Raw genomic sequence first — 21,164 nt, 5'->3', positions numbered from 1 at the left:
TGCTGGTCAGGTGGGACAGTGTGTAGAGTGCTGGTCAGGAGGGACAGTGTGTAGAGTGCTGGTCAGGAGGGACAGTGTGTAGAGTGCTGGTCAGGAGGGACAGTGTGTAGAGTGCTGGTCAGGAGGGACAGTGTGTAGAGTGCTGGTCAGGAGGGACAGTGTGTAGAGTGCTGGTCAGGAGGGACAGTGTGTTGAATGCTGGTCAGGTGGGACAGTGTGTAGAGTGCTGGTCAGGAGGGACAGTGTGTAGAGTGCTGGTCAGGTGGGACAGTGTGTAGAGTGCTGGTCAGGAGGGACAGTGTGTAGAGTGCTGGTCAGGTGGGACAGTGTGTAGAGTGCTGGTCAGGAGGGACAGTGTGTAGAGTGCTGGTCAGGTGGGACAGTGTGTAGAGTGCTGGTCAGGTGGGACAGTGTGTAGAGTGCTGGTCAGGTGGGACAGTGTGTAGAGTGCCCTTCTCCTTGCTCCGGTCTTATTTACTGTGTAATCTTCAGGAAACATGGAGGTTAGAACATTTCCTGGTTTTGCCCTCTATATTTAGTGTTGGGCTCTATCTCTGATTTTGGCCCCATTCTCTTGTTTTGACTCATATCTCAGGTTTTATCCCCAACCTCTGGTTATGGCCTCTATCTTTCTGGTTTGGGCCCCCAATCTCTGGTTATGGCCCCTATCTCTCTGGTTTGGGCCCCCAATCTCTGGTTATGGCCCCTATCTCTCTGGTTTTGGCCCCCGATCTCTGGTTATGGCCCCTAGATCTCTGGTTATGGCCCCCGATCTCTCTGGTTTTGGCCCCGATCTCTGGTTATGGCCCCCGATCTCTCTCGTTTTGGCCTCCAATCTCTCTGGTTTTGGCCCCCGATCTCTGGTCATGGCCCCTATCTCTCTGGTTTTGGCCCCCGATCTCTCTGGTTTTGGCCTCCGATCTCTGGTTATGGCCCCTATCTCTCTGGTTTTGGCCCCCGATCTCTGGTTATGGCCCCCGATCTCTCTGGTTTTGGCCCCCGATCTCTAGTTATGGCCCCCGATCTCTCTGGTTTTGGCCCCCGATCTCTGGTGAATGCCCCTATCTCTCTGGTTTTGGCCCCCGATCTCTGATTATGGCCCCCGATCTCTCTGGTTTTGGCCCCTATCTCTCTGGTTTGGGCCCCCAATCTCTGGTTATGGCCTCTATCTCTCTGGTTTTGGCCCCCGATCTCTGGTTATGGCCCCCGATCTCTCTGGTTTTGGCCCCCGATCTCTGGTTATGGCCCCCGATCTCTCTGGTTATGGCCCCCGATCTCTGGTTAATGCCCCTATCTCTCTGGTTTTGGCCCCCGATCTCTGGTTATGGCCCCCAATCTCTCTGGTTTTGGCCCCCGATCTCTGGTTATGGCCCCCGATCTCTGGTTATGGCCCCTATCTCTCTGGTTTTGGCCCCCGATCTCTGGTTATGGCCCCTATCTCTCTGGTGTTGGCCCCCGATCTCTGGTTATGGCCCCTATCTCTCTGGTTATGGCCCCTGATCTCTGGTTATGGCCCCTATCTCTCTGGTTATGGCCTCTATCTCTCTGGTTTTGGCCCCCGATCTCTGGTTATGGCCCCTATCTCTCTGGTTTTGGCCCCCGATCTCTGGTTATGGCCCCCGATCTCTCTCGTTTTGGCCTCCGATCTCTCTGGTTTTGGCCCCCGATCTCTGGTTATGGCCCCTATCTCTCTGGTTTTGGCCCCCGATCTCTCTGGTTTTGGCCTCCGATCTCTGGTTATGGCCCCCATCTCTCTGGTTTTGGCCCCCGATCTCTGGTTATGGCCCCCGATCTCTCTGGTTTTGGCCCCCGATCTCTGGTGAATGCCCCTATCTCTCTGGTTTTGGCCCCCGATCTCTGGTTATGGCCCCCGATCTCTCTGGTTTTGGCCCCCAATCTCTGGTTATGGCCTCCGATCTCTGGTTATGGCCCCCATCTCTCTGGTTTTGGCCCCCGATCTCTGGTTATGGCCCCCGATCTCTCTGGTTTTGGCCCCCGATCTCTGGTGAACACCCCTATTTCTCTGGTTTTGGCCCCCGATCTCTGGTTATGGCCCCCAATCTCTCTGGTTTTGGCCCCCGATCTCTGGTTATGGCCCCCGATCTCTAGTTATGGCCCCTATCTCTCTGGTTTGGGCCCCTGATCTCTGGTTAATGCCCCTATCTCTCTGGTTTTGGCCCCCGATCTCTGGTTATGGCCCCCAATCTCTCTGGTTTTGGCCCCCGATCTCTGGTTATGGCCCCCGATCTCTGGTTATGGCCCCTATCTCTCAGGTTTGGGCCCCCAATCTCTGGTCATGGCCCCTATCTCTCTGGTTTTGGCCCCCGATCTCTGGTTATGGCCCCCGATCTCTCTGGTTTTGGCCCCCGATCTCTGGTTATGGCCCCCGATCTCTCTGGTTTGGCCCTGATCTCTGGTTATGGCCCCTATCTCTCTGGTTTGGGCCCCCGATCTCTGGTTATGGCCCCTATCTCTCTGGTTTTGGCCCTGATCTCTGGTTATGGCCCCAATCTCTCTGCTTTTAGCCCCCGATCTCTGGTTATGGCCCCTATCTCTCTGGTTTTGGCCCCCGATCTCTGGTTATGGCCCCTATCTCTCTGGTTTTGGCCCCCGATCTCTGGTTATGACCCCCGATCTCTCTGGTTTTGGCCCCCGATCTCTGGTTATGGCCCCTGATCTCTCTGGTTTGGCCCCCGATCTCTGGTTATGGCCCCTATCTCTCTGGTTTGGGCCCCCGATCTCTAGTTATGGCCCCTATCTCTCTGGTTTTGGCCCCGATCTCTGGTTATGGCCCCTATCTCTCTGGTTTTGGCCCTAATCTCTGGTTATGGCGCCTATCTCTCTGGTTTTGGCCCCCGATCTCTGGTTATATCCCCTATCTCTCTGGTTTTGGCCCTGATCTCTGGTTATGGCGCCTATCTCTCTGGTTTTGGCCCCCGATCTCTGGTGATGGCCCCTATCTCTCTGGTTTTGGCCCTGATCTCTGGTTATGGCCCCTATCTCTCTGGTTGTGCCCCTATCTCTGGTTCTATCCCTCAATCTCTGATCCTGGCCCCTAATGCTTATTTTGGCCTGCATCTTTGGGTTTTCCCTATATCCCTGGTGGTGGTCCTGTCCCTCCTATCTCTCTGTTGTTGGCCCTATGCCAGGGCTGGAGCACACAGTGATGTTGCAGTGATTGCTCGGTGACCCCCACAGGGCTGTGCCCGCCTGCTCTCCTCTGAGCGCCCACATCATGCCCGCTGTCTGCTCCATTGTGCTCCAGCCCCAGCAGATGGCTCATTTCTCTTCTCAAACTCAATGACTACGAGCCCAGCTGCTGCCCCCCAGACCTCCAGGACCCCACATCCTATTGGGGGTGAATGACTAAAGATTCAATGATATTACAGGGCGGCAGCCATGACAATTGTGCGGCCTTGGGTTTTGGCGTAGTCAGTAAGGATATTGCCCCCTATCAAGAGGCATTATGGGGGGAGGGGGCAGCTGCCATCTGCCCCACATGGACCAGATTCGGGGGAGGCATAAGGGCAGGGTACCTCATCATGGTGGGATCTCCCTCCTCACAGCCATAGCTGGTCCAGTTTGTTACAATGTAACAGGACAGACAATCTTCTAAAGTAAACAGCTGATAGTTTGTTACAGTGTATCAGTGCAGGCAGCTCCAGTATGTATATATAGATATTTATATATACACACACACACGTAGGGGAGGGGCCCCGTACTAATCCGTACACATGGTAGGTGCCTCCTGCCGAGTGTTAATCCCGCCGCCCTCCTGACCGGTTAATCCCGCAGACAAAACATTGCAACGTCTGGTCAGCTCTGCGTTTCCGGCGGCTCTGATTGAGACATCCTGGCAGAGCCGGCACTGCGTCCGTCATTGGGAAGCGCAATGTATATGTACACAACAGTGTTTCCAAACCAGGGTGCCCCCAGCTGTTGCTGAACTACAACTCCCAGCATGCCCAGACAGCCATTGGAGCACGGATACCTGATGCCCCTATCAGAAACTGTCCAGAGCAGGAGAAAATCTCCATAGCAAACCTCTCCTGCTCTGGACAGTTCCTGACACGGACAGAGGTGTCAGCAGAGAGCACTGTGGACAAGACAAAAAAGAAATTAAAAAATAATAGGATTTCCTCTGTAGCATACAGCTGCTAATAAGTACTGGAAGGGCAAAGATTTTTTTTTTATAGAAGTCATTTACAAATCTGTTTAACCTTCTGGCACCAGTTCATTTAAAAAAAAAAAAAAAAAAGTTTTTCCACCGGAGTACCCCTTTAACCTGTTAAGGGCCAAGGGCATAAACCTACGCCCCTAGTCACACTTCCGTGATATACGCGGGGTTACACGGTAACCCCGCATCATTTCACGGCGGGCCTGGCGTCATAGTGAAGCAGGGACCCGCCTCTAATAGCGCGCGGGACTGATCGCGGTGCCGCGCGCTATTAACCCTTTAGCCGTGCGCTCAAAGCTGAGCCGCGCGGCTAAAAGTGAAAGTAAAAGTGCCCGGCTAGCTCAGGGAGCTGGTCGGGATCGCCGTGGTATAATCATCCCGAACAGCTGTAGCACAGGAGGAAGGTCTCTTACCTTCCTTCCTGCAGTCCGATCGCCGAATGAGATCCAGGCTTGAGCAATCAATCGCCGAAAACACTGATCAATGCATTCCTATGGAGATGCATCAATCAGTGGTAAAGATCAGTACATGCAATGTTATAGCCCCCCCTGGGGGCTATAATATGGCATAAGGAAAGTGTAAAAAAAAATCATTAACCCTTTCAATTATCCCTTCCCCTAATAAAAGTTTGAATCACCCAGCATTTCCAAGAATAAAAAAAAAAAAACTGTGTAAATAAAAATAAACATATGTGGTATCGTCGCGTGCGGAAATGTCTGAATTATAAAAATATACCGCTTTTTAAACCGCACGTTCAATGGCGGACGCGCAAAAAAATTCCAAAGTCCAAAATAGCGTATTTTGTGTCAGTTTTTATATCATGAAAAGATGAATAAAAAGCGATCAAAAAGTCCGATCAATACAAAAATGGTACCGACAAAAACTTCAGATCGCGTCGCAAAAAATGAGCCCTCATACTGCCCCGTACGTGGAAAAATAAAAAAGTTATAGGGGTCAGAAGATGACAATTTTAAACGTATAAATTTTCCTGCATGTAGTTATGATTTTTTCCAGAAGTCCGACAAAATGAAACCTATATAAGTCGGGGATCATTTTAATCGTATGGACCTACAGAATAATGATAAGGTGTAATTTTTAACGAAAAATGTACTATGTAGAAACGGAAGCCCCCCAAAAGTTACAAAATGGCATTTTTTTTCAATTTTGTCACACGATTTTTTTTCCGTTTCGCCGTAGATTTTTGGGTACAATGACTGATGTCATTACAAAGTAGAATTGGTGGCGCAAAAAATACGCCATAATACAGATTTTTAGGTGCAAAATTGAAAGAGTAATGATTTTTTAAAGGTAAGGAGGAAAAAACGAAAGTGCAAAAAACGAAAAACGCCTGGTCCTTAAGGGGTTAAGTCACCTGGTCACTGATATCTCCTTGGTAACAATCACATGACAGCTGGAGATCACATGGTAACCTTTCTTAAAGATACAACATTCTTATATACATAACATAGGGCAGTGGTCTTCAACCTGCGGACCTCCAGGTGTTGCAAAACTACAACTCCCAGCATGCCCGGACAGCCAACGGCTGTCCGGGCATGCTGGAAGTTGTAGTTTTGCAACATCTGGAGGTCCTCAGGTTGCAGACCACTGACATAGGGGATGATATACAAGTACAGTAGAACAATGCTCCGGACACAGTAGAGTGCTGGAAGAAGAGAGATTGTAGCCCCTCCCCTGGTTTTATGGGGGTGTCTAGCAAAGATCCCATAGGTCACTAAGGGGGTCACCTGGTCACTAGTGTCTCCTGGGTAACAATCACATGGTCATAGCAATTAAAGAAACAGTACACTTTTAATGTATAACATCTGTACACTGTGGGTAACACTGGAGGGGGGGCCCTGGGGACATGAAGGGACACCGCTTGACAGGACAGGAGAGGTACGGGGAAACACCATCCCCTACTGGGCTACCACAAACTCCCTTACTGGGCCACCACACAAGTGTAACAAACCCTCAGCTGTTACAGTCTATCAGTATCAGCACAAATCAGGCACAAAACACTTTAGCTCACAGAGGATATCCTCATCCGTCACAATGTATCAGTATAAGCACAGATCAGACTCAAGACCCTTTAGCTCACAGAGGATATCCTCAATCATTACAATGTATCAGTGTCAGCACTGATCATACTCCAGACCCTTTAGCTCACAGAGGATATCCTCAATAATTACAATGTATCACTATCGGCATTGATCAGACTCCAGATCCTTTAGCTCACACAGGGTATCCTCATCCGTCACAATGTATCAGTATCATTACTTATCAGACTCCAGACCCTTTAGCTCACAGAGGATATCCTCAATTGTTACAATGTATCAGTATCGGCATTGATCAGACTCCAGACTCCTTAGCTCAGAGAGGATATCCTCAATTGTTACAATGTATCAGCATCGGCATTGATCAGACTCCAGACTCCTTAGCTCACAGAGGATATCCTCATCTGTCACAATGTATCAGTATCATTACTTATCAGACTCCAGACTCCTTAGCTCACAGAGGATATCCTCATCCGTCACAATGTATCAGTATCAGCATTGATCAGACTCCAGACACTTTAGCTCACAGAGGATATCCTCATCTGTCACAATGTATCAGTATCATTACTTATCAGACTCCAGACCCTTTAGCTCACAGAGGATATCCTCAATCGTTACAATGTATCAGTATCAGCACTTATCAGACTCCAGACCATTTAGCTCACAGAGGATAACCTCAATCGTTACAATGTATCAGTATAATTACTTATCAGACTCCAGACCCTTTAGCTCACAGAGGATATCCTCAATCGTTACAATGTATCAGTATAATTACTTATCAGACTCCAGGCCCTTTAGCTCACAGAGGATATCCTCAATCATTACAATGTATCAGTGTCAGCACTGATCAGACTCCAGACCCTTTAGCTCACAGAGGATATCCTCAATCATAACAATGTATCAGTGTCAGCACTGATCAGACTCCAGACCCTTTAGCTCACAGAGGATATCCTCAATCATTACAATGTATCGGTGTCAGCACTGATCAGACTCCAGACCCTTTAGCTCACAGAGGATATCCTCAATCATTACAATGTATCAGTGTCAGCACTGATCAGACTCCAGACACTTTAGCTCACAGAGGATATCCTCAATCATTACAATGTATCAGTGTCAGCACTTATCAGACTCCAGACCCTTTAGCTCACAGAGGATATTCTCAATCGTTACAATGTATCAGTATCATTACTTATCAGACTCCAGGCCCTTTAGCTCACAGAGGATATCCTCAATCATTACAATGTATCAGTGTCAGCACTGATCAGACTCCAGGCCCTTTAGCTCACAGAGGATATCCTCAATCATAACAATGTATCAGTGTCAGCACTGATCAGACTCCAGACCCTTTAGCTCACAGAGGATATCCTCAATCATTACAATGTATCGGTGTCAGCACTGATCAGACTCCAGACCCTTTAGCTCACAGAGGATATCCTCAATCATTACAATGTATCAGTGTCAGCACTGATCAGACTCCAGACACTTTAGCTCACAGAGGATATCCTCAATCATTACAATGTATCAGTGTCAGCACTTATCAGACTCCAGACCCTTTAGCTCACAGAGGATATCCTCAATCGTTACAATGTATCAGTATCATTACTTATCAGACTCCAGGCCCTTTAGCTCACAGAGGATATCCTCAATCATTACAATGTATCAGTGTCAGCACTGATCAGACTCCAGACCCTTTAGCTCACAGAGGATATCCTCAATCATAACAATGTATCAGTGTCAGCACTGATCAGACTCCAGACCCTTTAGCTCACAGAGGATATCCTCAATCATTACAATGTATCGGTGTCAGCACTGATCAGACTCCAGACCCTTTAGCTCACAGAGGATATCCTCAATCATTACAATGTATCAGTGTCAGCACTGATCAGACTCCAGACACTTTAGCTCACAGAGGATATCCTCAATCATTACAATGTATCAGTGTCAGCACTGATCAGACTCCAGACACTTTAGCTCACAGAGGATATCCTCAATCATTACAATGTATCAGTGTCAGCACTGATCAGACTCCAGACACTTTAGCTCACAGAGGATATCCTCAATCATTACAATGTATCAGTGTCAGCACTTATCAGACTCCAGACCCTTTAGCTCACAGAGGATATCCTCAATCGTTACAATGTATCATTACTTATCAGACTCCAGACCCTTTAGCTCATGGAGGATACAAGTGTAACACACCCTCAGCTGTGAGCAGTATAAAGTCTTTATCCTCTTCTATGACCTGTTTCCATTCACTGACAGGATGCAGGGATATTAATGATGAGAATATAGCACAGAGTTTGTTAGTTGCACATAATAACCTCGATAATATTGTTTCCGTTTCAGGCCGGAGCTGCACTGATGTCTGACCGTCCTCTGCCATCCGGGGATCATGGGTAATTCTGTCAGCCGGCCCAGCTGCCTGGGGGACAAGAACCACAAGTCTCAGCGTTTCCTGAAGGAATGCTGCATGAAGAAGGAATCCATCATCGACATCCAGAGCGTGAGGAATAACGTAGAGGCCGGCGCCGCGTCCGCGGACAAGAAGAACGAGCTGGTGATCGACAAGGAACTAAACGCGGCCCAGACCGCCAAAGATCCATTGCCCAAACAGAACAATGCGGACGCCAACGTCCCCCCGGCCCAGAAGGAGACCCCTAGGTCCACGCCGGATCACAGCTGCAATGTGTGGACCCCGCAGAGGGGAACCCTACAGAGGGCCTCCGGGGGCAGCTGGTCATGGAAGCCGCCGCTCGCCACCAGGGAGGTGACAGAAGTGACGGAGGTGACGGAGACCGTGGTGACCGAGATTGTGGAGGTAACGCAGTATCCGAGCGGAGACAAGAGCGGAGAACCCATCATCACCAGGACGGTGAAAGTGCTGACCGAGTGCGCCGGAGAGCTGGCTGAGGTTAATACCCCATGGAGAGAGCTACCATCCCGTCATGTGATCTCAGTCTGGTTTCTGATTGGTCGAAATAAAGGGATTGTTTATAAATCTCATGGATGGTCGATGTCTGTGTAGTCCCTGACCACCAAGGGTCCACAAGTCATAAGGGCCCCTCAACAATAGGCCCCTCTCTTTTCTGTACACACCCGGGGACCCCATCTTTTCTGTACACCCAGGGACCCTCTCATCTCTGTATACCCCAGGGGCCCCTTTCATCTCTGTATACCCAAGGATCCCCTCTCTTATCTGTATACTCCAGGGGCCTCTCTCTTCTCTGTACACCCCGGGGGCCCCTCTCTCCTCTGTACACCCAGGGCCCCTCTGTTCTCTGTATACCCCAGGGGCCCCTCTCTTCTTTGTACACCCAAGGGGCCCCTCTCTCCTCTGTACACCCAGGGCCCCTCTGTTCTCTGTATACCCCAGGGGCCCCTCTCATCTCTGTACACCCAGGGCCCCTCTGTCCTCTGTATACCCCAGGGGCCCCTCTCTCCTCTGTACACCCAGGGCCCCTCTGTTCTCTGTATACCCCAGGGGCCCCTCTCATCTCTGTACACCCAGGGCCCCTCTGTCCTCTGTATACCCCAGGGGCCCCTCTCTCCTCTGTACACCCAGGGCCCCTCTGTTCTCTGTATACCCCAGGGGCCCCTCTCTCCTCTGTACACCCAGGGCCCCTCTGTTCTCTGTATACCCCAGGGGCCCCTCTCTCCTCTGTACACCCAGGGCCCCTCTGTTCTCTGTATACCCCAGGGGCCCCTCTCATCTCTGTACACCCAGGGCCCCTCTGTCCTCTGTATACCCCAGGGGCCCCTCTCTCCTCTGTACACCCAGGGCCCCTCTGTTCTCTGTATACCCCAGGGGCCCCTCTCTCCTCTGTACACCCAGGGCCCCTCTGTTCTCTGTATACCCCAGGGGCCCCTCTCTTCTTTGTACACCCCATGGGCCCCTCTCTCCTCTGTACACCCAGGGCCCCTCTATTCTCTGTATACCCCAGGGGCCCCTCTCTTCTTTGTACACCCCGGGGGCCCCTATCTCCTCTGTACACTCTGTTATAATGTAAAGTCGCAGTAGGCGGAGCCTCCAGGTCACCAATCATCTGATTTTGAACCGATTTTTGTAACTGATAAAATGTAGTTATAGGATGTATTCACACGGGAGCATCCGCAGCGTCTGACACACAGAGTTACGGCAGAGGAATCTCTGCTGCTGCTGACACTGTATCTCTGTGTGCCTGGTATCTGCGTATTTCCCGCCAGCAGTCACAAGCAGACACACAGAGATATGGCGGCAGCAGCAGGGAGCTTCCTCTGCTGTATCTCTGTGTGCCTGGTATCTGCGTATTTCCCGCCAGCAGTCACAAGCAGACACACAGAGATATGGCGGCAGCAGCAGGGAGCTTCCTCTGCTGTAACTCTGTGTGTCAGACGCTGCGGATGCTCCGGTGTGAATACATTTATATCGTGTGTGAACACAAAGGATCGTAATGGATCAGAATATATTAAAAAAGCTTCTACTACACCTGAATGTGTGAACACAGCCCCAAACCTGTACGGCGCGGTGCAGGATGCTGACATATACTGTAGCGGAGAAAAGCGGCGCCATTCATTTCAGTGACCTAAATTTGCTATTTTAATCAGACGTGACAACTTGTCCACCATTTTTTTGTGTTTCGTCAGTAATTGTAGCTCAGAAGAGATGAGTTGTGCAGTACTGCACTGTGTGAGAGCACCCCACTATTGTACCTGACCAGGCTGCAGGTTTGTTACAGTGTATCAGGGCAGTATATGGCTCCTGTGTCAGCGGGGTGTGGACTGCAGTGTATAATTCGGGGTATTGGTTGCGGACCCTTGAGGTCTCCTTCATCTTATACACAGATCTGATCACATGACTGCGCGCTCACATGTAACATCCAGAACTTCCCTCTGTTTCCAGGTCCAGACGAGTCGCGAGGCCCAGACGGAATCTCAGTATCAAATGGGAAAATGGGACGCGTACAGCAAGACGGTATTATATGGAGTATTCTGTGCTGTATAGATGTATTATCCCGGGTGATATATACGGTGACATCACAGGGTATAGATGTGTTATCCCGGGTGATATATACGGTGACATCACAGGGTATAGATGTGTTATCCCAGGTGATATATACGGTGACATCACAGGGTATAGATGTGTTATCCTGGGTGGTATATACGGTGACATCACAGGGTATAGATGTGTTATCCCGGGTGATATATACGATGACATCACAGGGTATAGATGTGTTATACCGGGTGATATATATATACACTGACATCACAGGGTATAGATGTGTTATCCCGGGTGATATATACGGTGACATCACAGGGTATAGATGTGTTATCCTGGGTGGTATATACGGTGACATCACAGGGTATAGATGTGTTATCCCGGGTGATATATACAATGACATCACAGGGTATAGATGTGTTATCCTGGGTGGTATATACAATGACATCACAGGGTATAGATGTGTTATCCCGGGTGATATATACAATGACATCACAGGGTATAGATGTATTATCCCGGGTGATATATACAGTGACATCACAGGGTATAGATGTGTTATCCCGGGTGATATATACAATGACATCACAGGGTATAGATGTGTTATCCCGGGTGATATATACAGTGACATCACAGGGTATAGATGTGTTATCCCGGGTGATATATACAATGACATCACAGGGTATAGATGTGTTATCCCGGGTGATATATACGGTGACATCACAGGGTATAGATGTGTTATCCCGGGTGATATATACGGTGACATCACAGGGTATAGATGTGTTATCCCGGGTGATATATACAATGACATCACAGGGTATAGATGTGTTATCCTGGGTGGTATATACGGTGACATCACAGGGTATAGATGTGTTATCCTGGGTGGTATATACGGTGACATCACATGGTATAGATGTGTTATCCTGGGTGATATATACAGTGACATCACAGGGTATAGATGTGTTATCCCGGGTGATATATACAATGACATCACATGGCATAGATGTGTTATCCCGGGTGATATATACAATGACATCACAGGGTATAGATGTGTTATCCCGGGTGATATATACAATGACATCACAGGGTATAGATGTGTTATCCCGGGTGATATATACAATGACATCACAGGGTATAGATGTGTTATCCCAGGTGATATATACAATGACATCACAGGGTATAGATGTGTTATCCCGGGTGATATATACAATGACATCACAGGGTATAGATGTGTTATCCCGGGTGATTTGTACGATGACATCACAGAGTATAGATGTGTTATCCTGGGTGGTATATACGGTGACATCACAGGGTATAGATGTGTTATCCGGGGTGATATATACAGTGACATCACAGGGTATAGATGTGTTATCCGGGGTGATATATACAGTGACATCACATGGTATAGATGTGTTATCCCGGGTGATATATACGATGACATCACAGGGTATAGATGTGTTATCCCGGGTGATATATACGATGACATCACAGGGTATAGATGTGTTATCCCGGGTGATATATATATACGGTGACATCACATGGTATAGATGTGTTATCCGGGGTGATATATACAATGACATCACAGGGTATAGATGTGTTATCCCGGGTGATATATTCAATGACATCACATGGTATAGATGTGTTATCCCGGGTGATATATACAATGACATCACAGGGTATAGATGTGTTATCCCGGGTGATATATACGGTGACATCACAGGGTATAGATGTGTTATCCCGGGTGATATATACAATGACATCACAGGGTATAGATGTGTTATCCCGGGTGATATATACAATGACATCACAGGGTATAGATGTGTTATCCTGGGTGGTATATACGGTGACATCACAGGGTATAGATGTGTTATCCCGGGTGATATATACGGTGACATCACAGGGTATAGATGTGTTATCCTGGGTGATATATACAATGACATCACAGGGTATAGATGTGTTATCCCGGGTGATATATACGGTGACATCACAGGGTATAGATGTGTTATCCCGGGTGATATATATATACGGTGACATCACAGGGTATAGATGTGTTATCCTGGGTGGTATATACGGTGACATCACAGGGTATAGATGTGTTATCCCGGGTGATATATACAATGACATCACAGGGTATAGATGTGTTATCCCGGGTGATATATATACAATGACATCACAGGGTATAGATGTGTTATCCTGGGTCATATATATATACAATGACATCACAGGGTATAGATGTGTTATCCCGGGTGATATATACAATGACATCACAGGGTATAGATGTGTTATCCCGGGTGATATATATATACGGTGACATCACATGGTATAGATGTGTTATCCCGGGTGATATATACGATGACATCACAGGGTATAGATGTGTTATCCTGGGTCATATATATATACAATGACATCACAGGGTATAGATGTGTTATCCCGGGTGATATATACAATGACATCACAGGGTATAGATGTGTTATCCTGGGTGATATATACGATGACATCACAGGGTATAGATGTGTTATCCCGGGTGATATATACAATGACATCATAGGGTATAGATGTGTTAACCTGGTTGATATATACAATGACATCACAGGGTATAGATGTGTTATCCTGGGTGGTATATACAATGACATCACAGGGTATAGATGTGTTATCCCAGGTGATATATACAATGACATCACAGAGTATAGATGTGTTATCCTGGGTGGTATATACGGTGACATCACAGGGTATAGATGTGTTATCCTGGGTGGTATATACAATGACATCACAGGGTATAGATGTGTTATCCTGGGTGATATATACAATGACATCACAGGGTATAGATGTGTTATCCTGGGTGGTATATACGGTGACATCACAGGGTATAGATGTGTTATCCCGGGTGATATATACAATGACATCACAGGGTATAGATGTGTTATCCCGGGTGATATATACGATGACATCACAGGGTATAGATGTATTATCCTGGGTGGTATATACGGTGACATCACAGGGTATAGATGTGTTATCCCGGGTGATATATACGGTGACATCACAGGGTATAGATGTGTTATCCTGGGTGGTATATACGGTGACATCACAGGGTATAGATGTGTTATCCCGGGTGATATATACAATGACATCACAGGGTATAGATGTGTTATCCCGGGTGATATATATACAATGACATCACAGGGTATAGATGTGTTATCCTGGGTCATATATATATACAATGACATCACAGGGTATAGATGTGTTATCCCGGGTGATATATACAATGACATCACAGGGTATAGATGTGTTATCCCGGGTGATATATATATACGGTGACATCACATGGTATAGATGTGTTATCCTGGGTGATATATACAATGACATCACAGGGTATAGATGTGTTATCCCGGGTGATATATTCAATGACATCACATGGTATAGATGTGTTATCCTGGGTGATATATACAATGACATCACAGGGTATAGATGTGTTATCCCGGGTGATATATACAATGACATCACAGGGTATAGATGTGTTAACCTGGTTGATATATACAATGACATCACAGGGTATAGATGTGTTATCCCGGGTGATATATATACGGTGACATCACAGGGTATAGATGTGTTATCCCGGGTGATATATACGATGACATCACAGGGTATAGATGTGTTATCCTGGGTGGTATATACGGTGACATCACAGGGTATAGATGTGTTATCCTGGGTGGTATATACAATGACATCACAGGGTATAGATGTGTTATCCCGGGTGATATATATATACGGTGACATCACAGGGTATAGATGTGTTATCCCGGGTGATATATACAATGACATCACAGGGTATAGATGTATTATCCCGGGTGATATATACAATGACATCACAGGGTATAGATGTGTTATCCCGGGTGATATATACAATGACATCACAGGGTATAGATGTGTTATCCCGGGTGATATATACGATGACATCACAGGGTATAGATGTGTTATCCGGGGTGATATATACAATGACATCACAGGGTATAGATGTGTTATCCTGGGTGATATATACGGTGACATCACAGGGTATAGATGTGTTATCCCGGGTGATATATACGGTGACATCACAGGGTATAGATGTGTTATCCGGGGTGATATATACAATGACATCACAGGGTATAGATGTGTTATCCGGGGTGATATATACAATGACATCACAGGGTATAGATGTGTTATCCTGGGTGGTATATACGGTGACATCACAGGGTATAGATGTGTTATCCGGGGTGATATATACAATGACATCACAGGGTATAGATGTGTTATCCCGGGTGATATATACGGTGACATCACAGGGTATAGATGTGTTATCCGGGGTGATATATACAATGACATCACAGGATATAGATGTGTTATCCCGGGTGATATATACAATGACATCACAGGGTATAGATGTGTTATCCCGGGTGATATATACAATGACATCACAGGGTATAGATGTGTTATCCCGGGTGATATATACAATGACATCACAGGGTATAGATGTGTTATCCCGGGTGATATATACGATGACATCACAGGGTATAGATGTGTTATCCGGGGTGATATATACAATTACATCACAGGGTATAGATGTGTTATCCCGGGTGATATATACAATGACATCACAGGGTATAGATGTGTTATCCTGGGTGGTATATACGGTGACATCACAGGGTATAGATGTGTTATCCCGGGTGATATATACGGTGACATCACATGGTATAGATGTGCTATCCCGGGTGATATATATATACGATGACATCACAGGGTATAGATGTGCTATCCCGGGTGATATATATATACGATGACATCACAGGGTATAGATGTGTTATCCCGGGTGATATATACAATGACATCACAGGGTATAGATGTGTTATCCCGGGTGATATATACAATGACATCACAGGGTATAGATGTGTTATCCCGGGTGATATATACAATGACATCACAGGGTATAGATGTGTTATCCGGGGTGATATATACGATGACATCACAGGGTATAGATGTGTTATCCCGGGTGATATATATATATACAATGACATCACAGGGTATAGATGTGTTATCCCGGGTGATATATATATACGGTGACATCACAGGGTATAGATGTGTTATCCCGGGTGATATATACAATGACATCACAGGGTATAGATGTGTTATCCCGGGTGATATATACGATGACATCACAGGGTATAGATGTGTTATCCCGGGTGATATATACAATTACATCACAGGGTATAGATGTGTTATCCCGGGTGATATATACAATGACATCACAGGGTATAGATGTGTTATCCCGGGTGATATATACGATGACATCACAGGGTATAGATGTGTTATCCCGAGTGATATATACGATGACATCACAGGGTATAGATGTGTTATCCCGGGTGATATATACGATGACATCACAGGGTATAGATGTGTTATCCGGGGTGATATATACGATGACATCACAGGGTATAGATGTGTTATTCCGGGTGATATATACGGTGACATCACAGGGTATAGATGTGTTATCCCGGGTGATATATACAATGACATCACAGGGTATAGATGTGTTATCCCGGGTGATATATACAATGACATCACAGGGTATAGATGTGTTATCCCGGGTGATATATATATACGGTGACATCACAGGGTATAGATGTGTTATCCCGGGTGATATATATACGATGACATCACAGGGTATAGATGTGTTATCCCGGGTGATATATACGATGACATCACAGGGTATAGATGTATTATCCCGGGTGATATATACGGTGACATCACAGGGTATAGATGTGTTATCCCGGGTGATATATACGGTGACATCACAGGGTATAGATGTGTTATCCCGGGTGATATATACGGTGACATCACAGGGTATAGATGTGTTATCCCGGGTGATATATATACGATGACATCACAGGGTATAGATGTGTTATCCCGGGTGATATATACGGTGACATCACAGGGTATAGATGTGTTATCCCGGGTGATATATATACGATGACATCACAGGGTATAGATGTGTTATCCCGGGTGATATATATATACAATGACATCACAGGGTATAGATGTGTTATCCCGGGTGATATATACGATGACATCACAGGGTATAGATGTGTTATCCCGGGTGATATATATACGATGACATCACAGGGTATAGATGTGTTATCCTGGGTGGAATATACGGTGACATCACAGGGTATAGATGTATTATCCCGGGTGATATATACAATGACATCACAGGGTATAGATGTGTTATCCCGGGTGATATATACAATGACATCACAGGGTATAGATGTGTTATCCGGGGTGATATATATATACAATGACATCACAGGGTATAGATGTGTTATCCCGGGTGATATATACAATGACATCACAGGGTATAGATGTGTTATCCCGGGTGATATATACAATGACATCACAGGGTATAGATGTGTTATCCGGGGTGATATATATATACAATGACATCACAGGGTATAGATGTGTTATCCCGGGTGATATATATACGATGACATCACAGGGTATAGATGTGTTATCCCGGGTGATATATATACGATGACATCACAGGGTATAGATGTGTTATCCCGGGTGATATATATATACAATGACATCACAGGGTATAGATGTGTTATCCCGGGTGATATATACAATGACATCACAGGGTATAGATGTGTTATCCTGGGTGATATATACGATGACATCACAGGGTATAGATGTGTTATCCCGGGTGATATATATATACGATGACATCACAGGGTATAGATGTGTTATCCCGGGTGATATATATATACGATGACATCACAGGGTATAGATGTGTTATCCCGGGTGATATATATATACGGTGACATCACAGGGTATAGATGTGTTATCCCGGGTGATATATATATACGGTGACATCACAGGGTATAGATGTGTTATCCCGGGTGATATATATACGATGACATCACAGGGTATAGATGTGTTATCCCGGGTGATATATACGATGACATCACAGGGTATAGATGTGTTATCCCGGGTGATATATATATACGATGACATCACAGGGTATAGATGTGTTATCCCGGGTGAAACACGGTGACATCTCCGCTCTGCTCTCCCGCAGGTTTCCCAGCATGCCCTGGCACTACCAGAACCACCCGAGAGCCAGGAGACTGTCCTCAGCTGGGTGTCCGAAATGGAGGATCTGATGGAGGCCCAAAAGCCGCCCTCCTCAGAGGCCAAGGTGGTGAAGGCTCAGCTCCAGGAACAGAAGGTGTGACGGGGATTCACCCCACAGGGCTCTAGGGGACGAGGGTATATATGGGACTGTAGAGCGTTCTCACCTACATAATCTGTAACCTGTATTATATACAATGAAATACAAAAAAATAAAGGGAACACAACACAATGTAACAACACAACGTAACAACGCAACGTAACAACACAACGTAACAACACAACGTAACAACACAATGTAACAACACAATGTAACAACGCAACGTAACAACGCAGCGTAACAACACAATGTAACAACGCAATGTAACAACACAACGTAACAACACAACGTAACAACACAATGTAACAACACAATGTAACAACACAATGTAACAACACAACGTAACAACACAACGTAACAACACAACGTAACAACACAATGTAACAACACAATGTAACAACACAACGTAACAACACAACGTAACAACACAATGTAACAACACAATGTAACAACGCAACGTAACAACACAACGTAACAACACAATGTAACAACACAATGTAACAACGCAACGTAACAACGCAGCGTAACAACACAACGTAACAACGCAACGTAACAACACAACGTAACAACACAACGTAACAACACAATGTAACAACACAACGTAACAACGCAACGTAACAACGCAGCGTAACAACACAATGTAACAACGCAATGTAACAACACAACGTAACAACACAACGTAACAACACAATGTAACAACACAATGTAACAACGCAACGTAACAACACAACGTAACAACACAATGTAACAACACAATGTAACAACGCAACGTAACAACGCAGCGTAACAACACAACGTAACAACGCAACGTAACAACACAACGTAACAACACAACTTAACAACACAATGTAACAACACAACGTAACAACGCAACGTAACAACGCAGCGTAACAACACAATGTAACAACGCAATGTAACAACACAACGTAACAACGCAATGTAACAACACAACGTAACAACACAATGTAACAACACAACGTAACAACACAATGTAACAACGCAATGTAACAACGCAACGTAACAACACAACGTAACAACACAACGTAACAACACAACGTAACAACACAACGTAACAACACAATGTAACAACACAACGTAACAACACAATGTAACAACACAACGTAACAACACAACGTAACAACACAATGTAACAACACAACGTAACAACACAACGTAACAACACAATATAACAACACAACGTAACAACACAATGTAACAACACAATGTAACAACACAACGTAACAACACAATGTAACAACACAACGTAACAACACAACGTAACAACACAATGTAACAACACAATGTAACAACACAACGTAACAACACAACGTAACAACGCAACGTAACAACGCAACGTAACAACACAATGTAACAACACAATGTAACAACACAACGTAACAACACAACGTAACAACACAACGTAACAACACAACGTAACAACACAACGTAACAACACAATGTAACAACACAATGTAACAACACAACGTAACAACACAATGTAACAACACAACGTAACAACGCAACGTAACAACACAATGTAACAACGCAACGTAACAACGCAACGTAACAACGCAACGTAACAACGCAACGTAACAACGCAATGTAACAACACAACGTAACAACACAACGTAACAACACAACGTAACAACACAACGTAACAACGCAATGTAACAACGCAATGTAACAACACAACGTAACAACGCAATGTAACAACGCAATGTAACAACACAATGTAACAACACAACGTAACAACGCAATGTAACAACGCAACGTAACAACACAATGTAACATCGCAACGTAACATCGCAATGTAACATCGCAACGTAACAACGCAACGTAACAACGCAACGTAACAACGCAACGTAACAACGCAACGTAACAATGCAACGTAACAACGCAATGTAACAACGCAACGTAACAACACAACGTAACAACACAACGTAACAACACCATGTAACAACACAACGTAACAACACCATGTAACAACACAACGTAACAACACAACGTAACAACGCAACGTAACAACGCAATGAAACAACGCAATGTAACAACGCAATGTAACAACGCAATGTAACAACGCAATGTAACAACGCAATGTAACAACACAATGTAACAACACAATGTAACAACACAATGTAACAACACAATGTAACACAAGTCACTGACACTTGTGTGAGATCCCACTGTCCACTCAGGAAGAACACTGATTGACAATCAATTCACATGCAACAGACAACACGTGGAAATTATAGCCAATTAGCAAGACACCCCCAATAAAGGAGTGGTTCTGCAGGTGGTGACCACAGACCACTTCTCAGTTCCTATGCTTCCTGGCTGATGTTTTGGTCACTTTTGAATGCTGGCGGTGCTTTCACTCTAGTGGTAGCATGAGACGGAGTCTACAACCCACACAAGTGGCTCAGGTAGTGCAGCTCATCCAGGATGGCACATCAATGCGAGCTGTGACAAGAAGGTTTGCTGTGTCTGTCAGCGTAGTGTCCAGAGCATGGAGGCGCTACCAGGAGACAGGCCGCAAATGTGCATGTGTCCACTCAAACGGTCAGAAACAGACTCCATGAGGGTGGTATGAGGGCCCGACGTCCACAGGTGGGGGTTGTGCTTACAGCCCAACACTGTGCAGGACGTTTGGCATTTGCCAGAGAACACCAAGATTGGCAAATTCGCCACTGGCGCCCTGTGCTC

The 21,164-nt window shown here is 45.8% G+C and overlaps 1 protein-coding gene across 6 annotated transcripts in view; it reads left to right on the top strand.

Annotated features, from left to right (window-relative positions):
• LOC130343140 (microtubule-actin cross-linking factor 1, isoforms 6/7-like) overlaps nucleotides 1-21,164 on the top strand; it is a 262,925-nt gene that overhangs the window by 106,881 nt on the left and 134,880 nt on the right. For 5 of the 6 annotated variants that reach the window (XR_008882553.1, XM_056554325.1, XM_056554323.1 and 2 more), the window contains 3 exons: nucleotides 8,578-9,142; nucleotides 11,111-11,182; nucleotides 18,309-18,458. Coding sequence is in view for 5 of the 6 variants with exons in the window: in XM_056554325.1 (XP_056410300.1) it covers nucleotides 8,624-9,142; nucleotides 11,111-11,182; nucleotides 18,309-18,458 (741 nt within the window). In the remaining variant the exon portion in view is untranslated. The remainder of the gene's footprint in view (nucleotides 1-8,577; nucleotides 9,143-11,110; nucleotides 11,183-18,308; nucleotides 18,459-21,164) is intronic. The other variant, XM_056554326.1, reaches the window with a different exon arrangement.

The sequence above is a fragment of the Hyla sarda genome, unplaced genomic scaffold (assembly GCF_029499605.1).
Source record: "Hyla sarda isolate aHylSar1 unplaced genomic scaffold, aHylSar1.hap1 scaffold_67, whole genome shotgun sequence".
In the NCBI taxonomy this organism is placed as follows: domain Eukaryota; kingdom Metazoa; phylum Chordata; class Amphibia; order Anura; family Hylidae; genus Hyla; species Hyla sarda.
The sequence above is the reverse complement of the archived record's forward strand: the minus strand, read 5'-3'. Positions and strand labels throughout refer to the sequence as shown.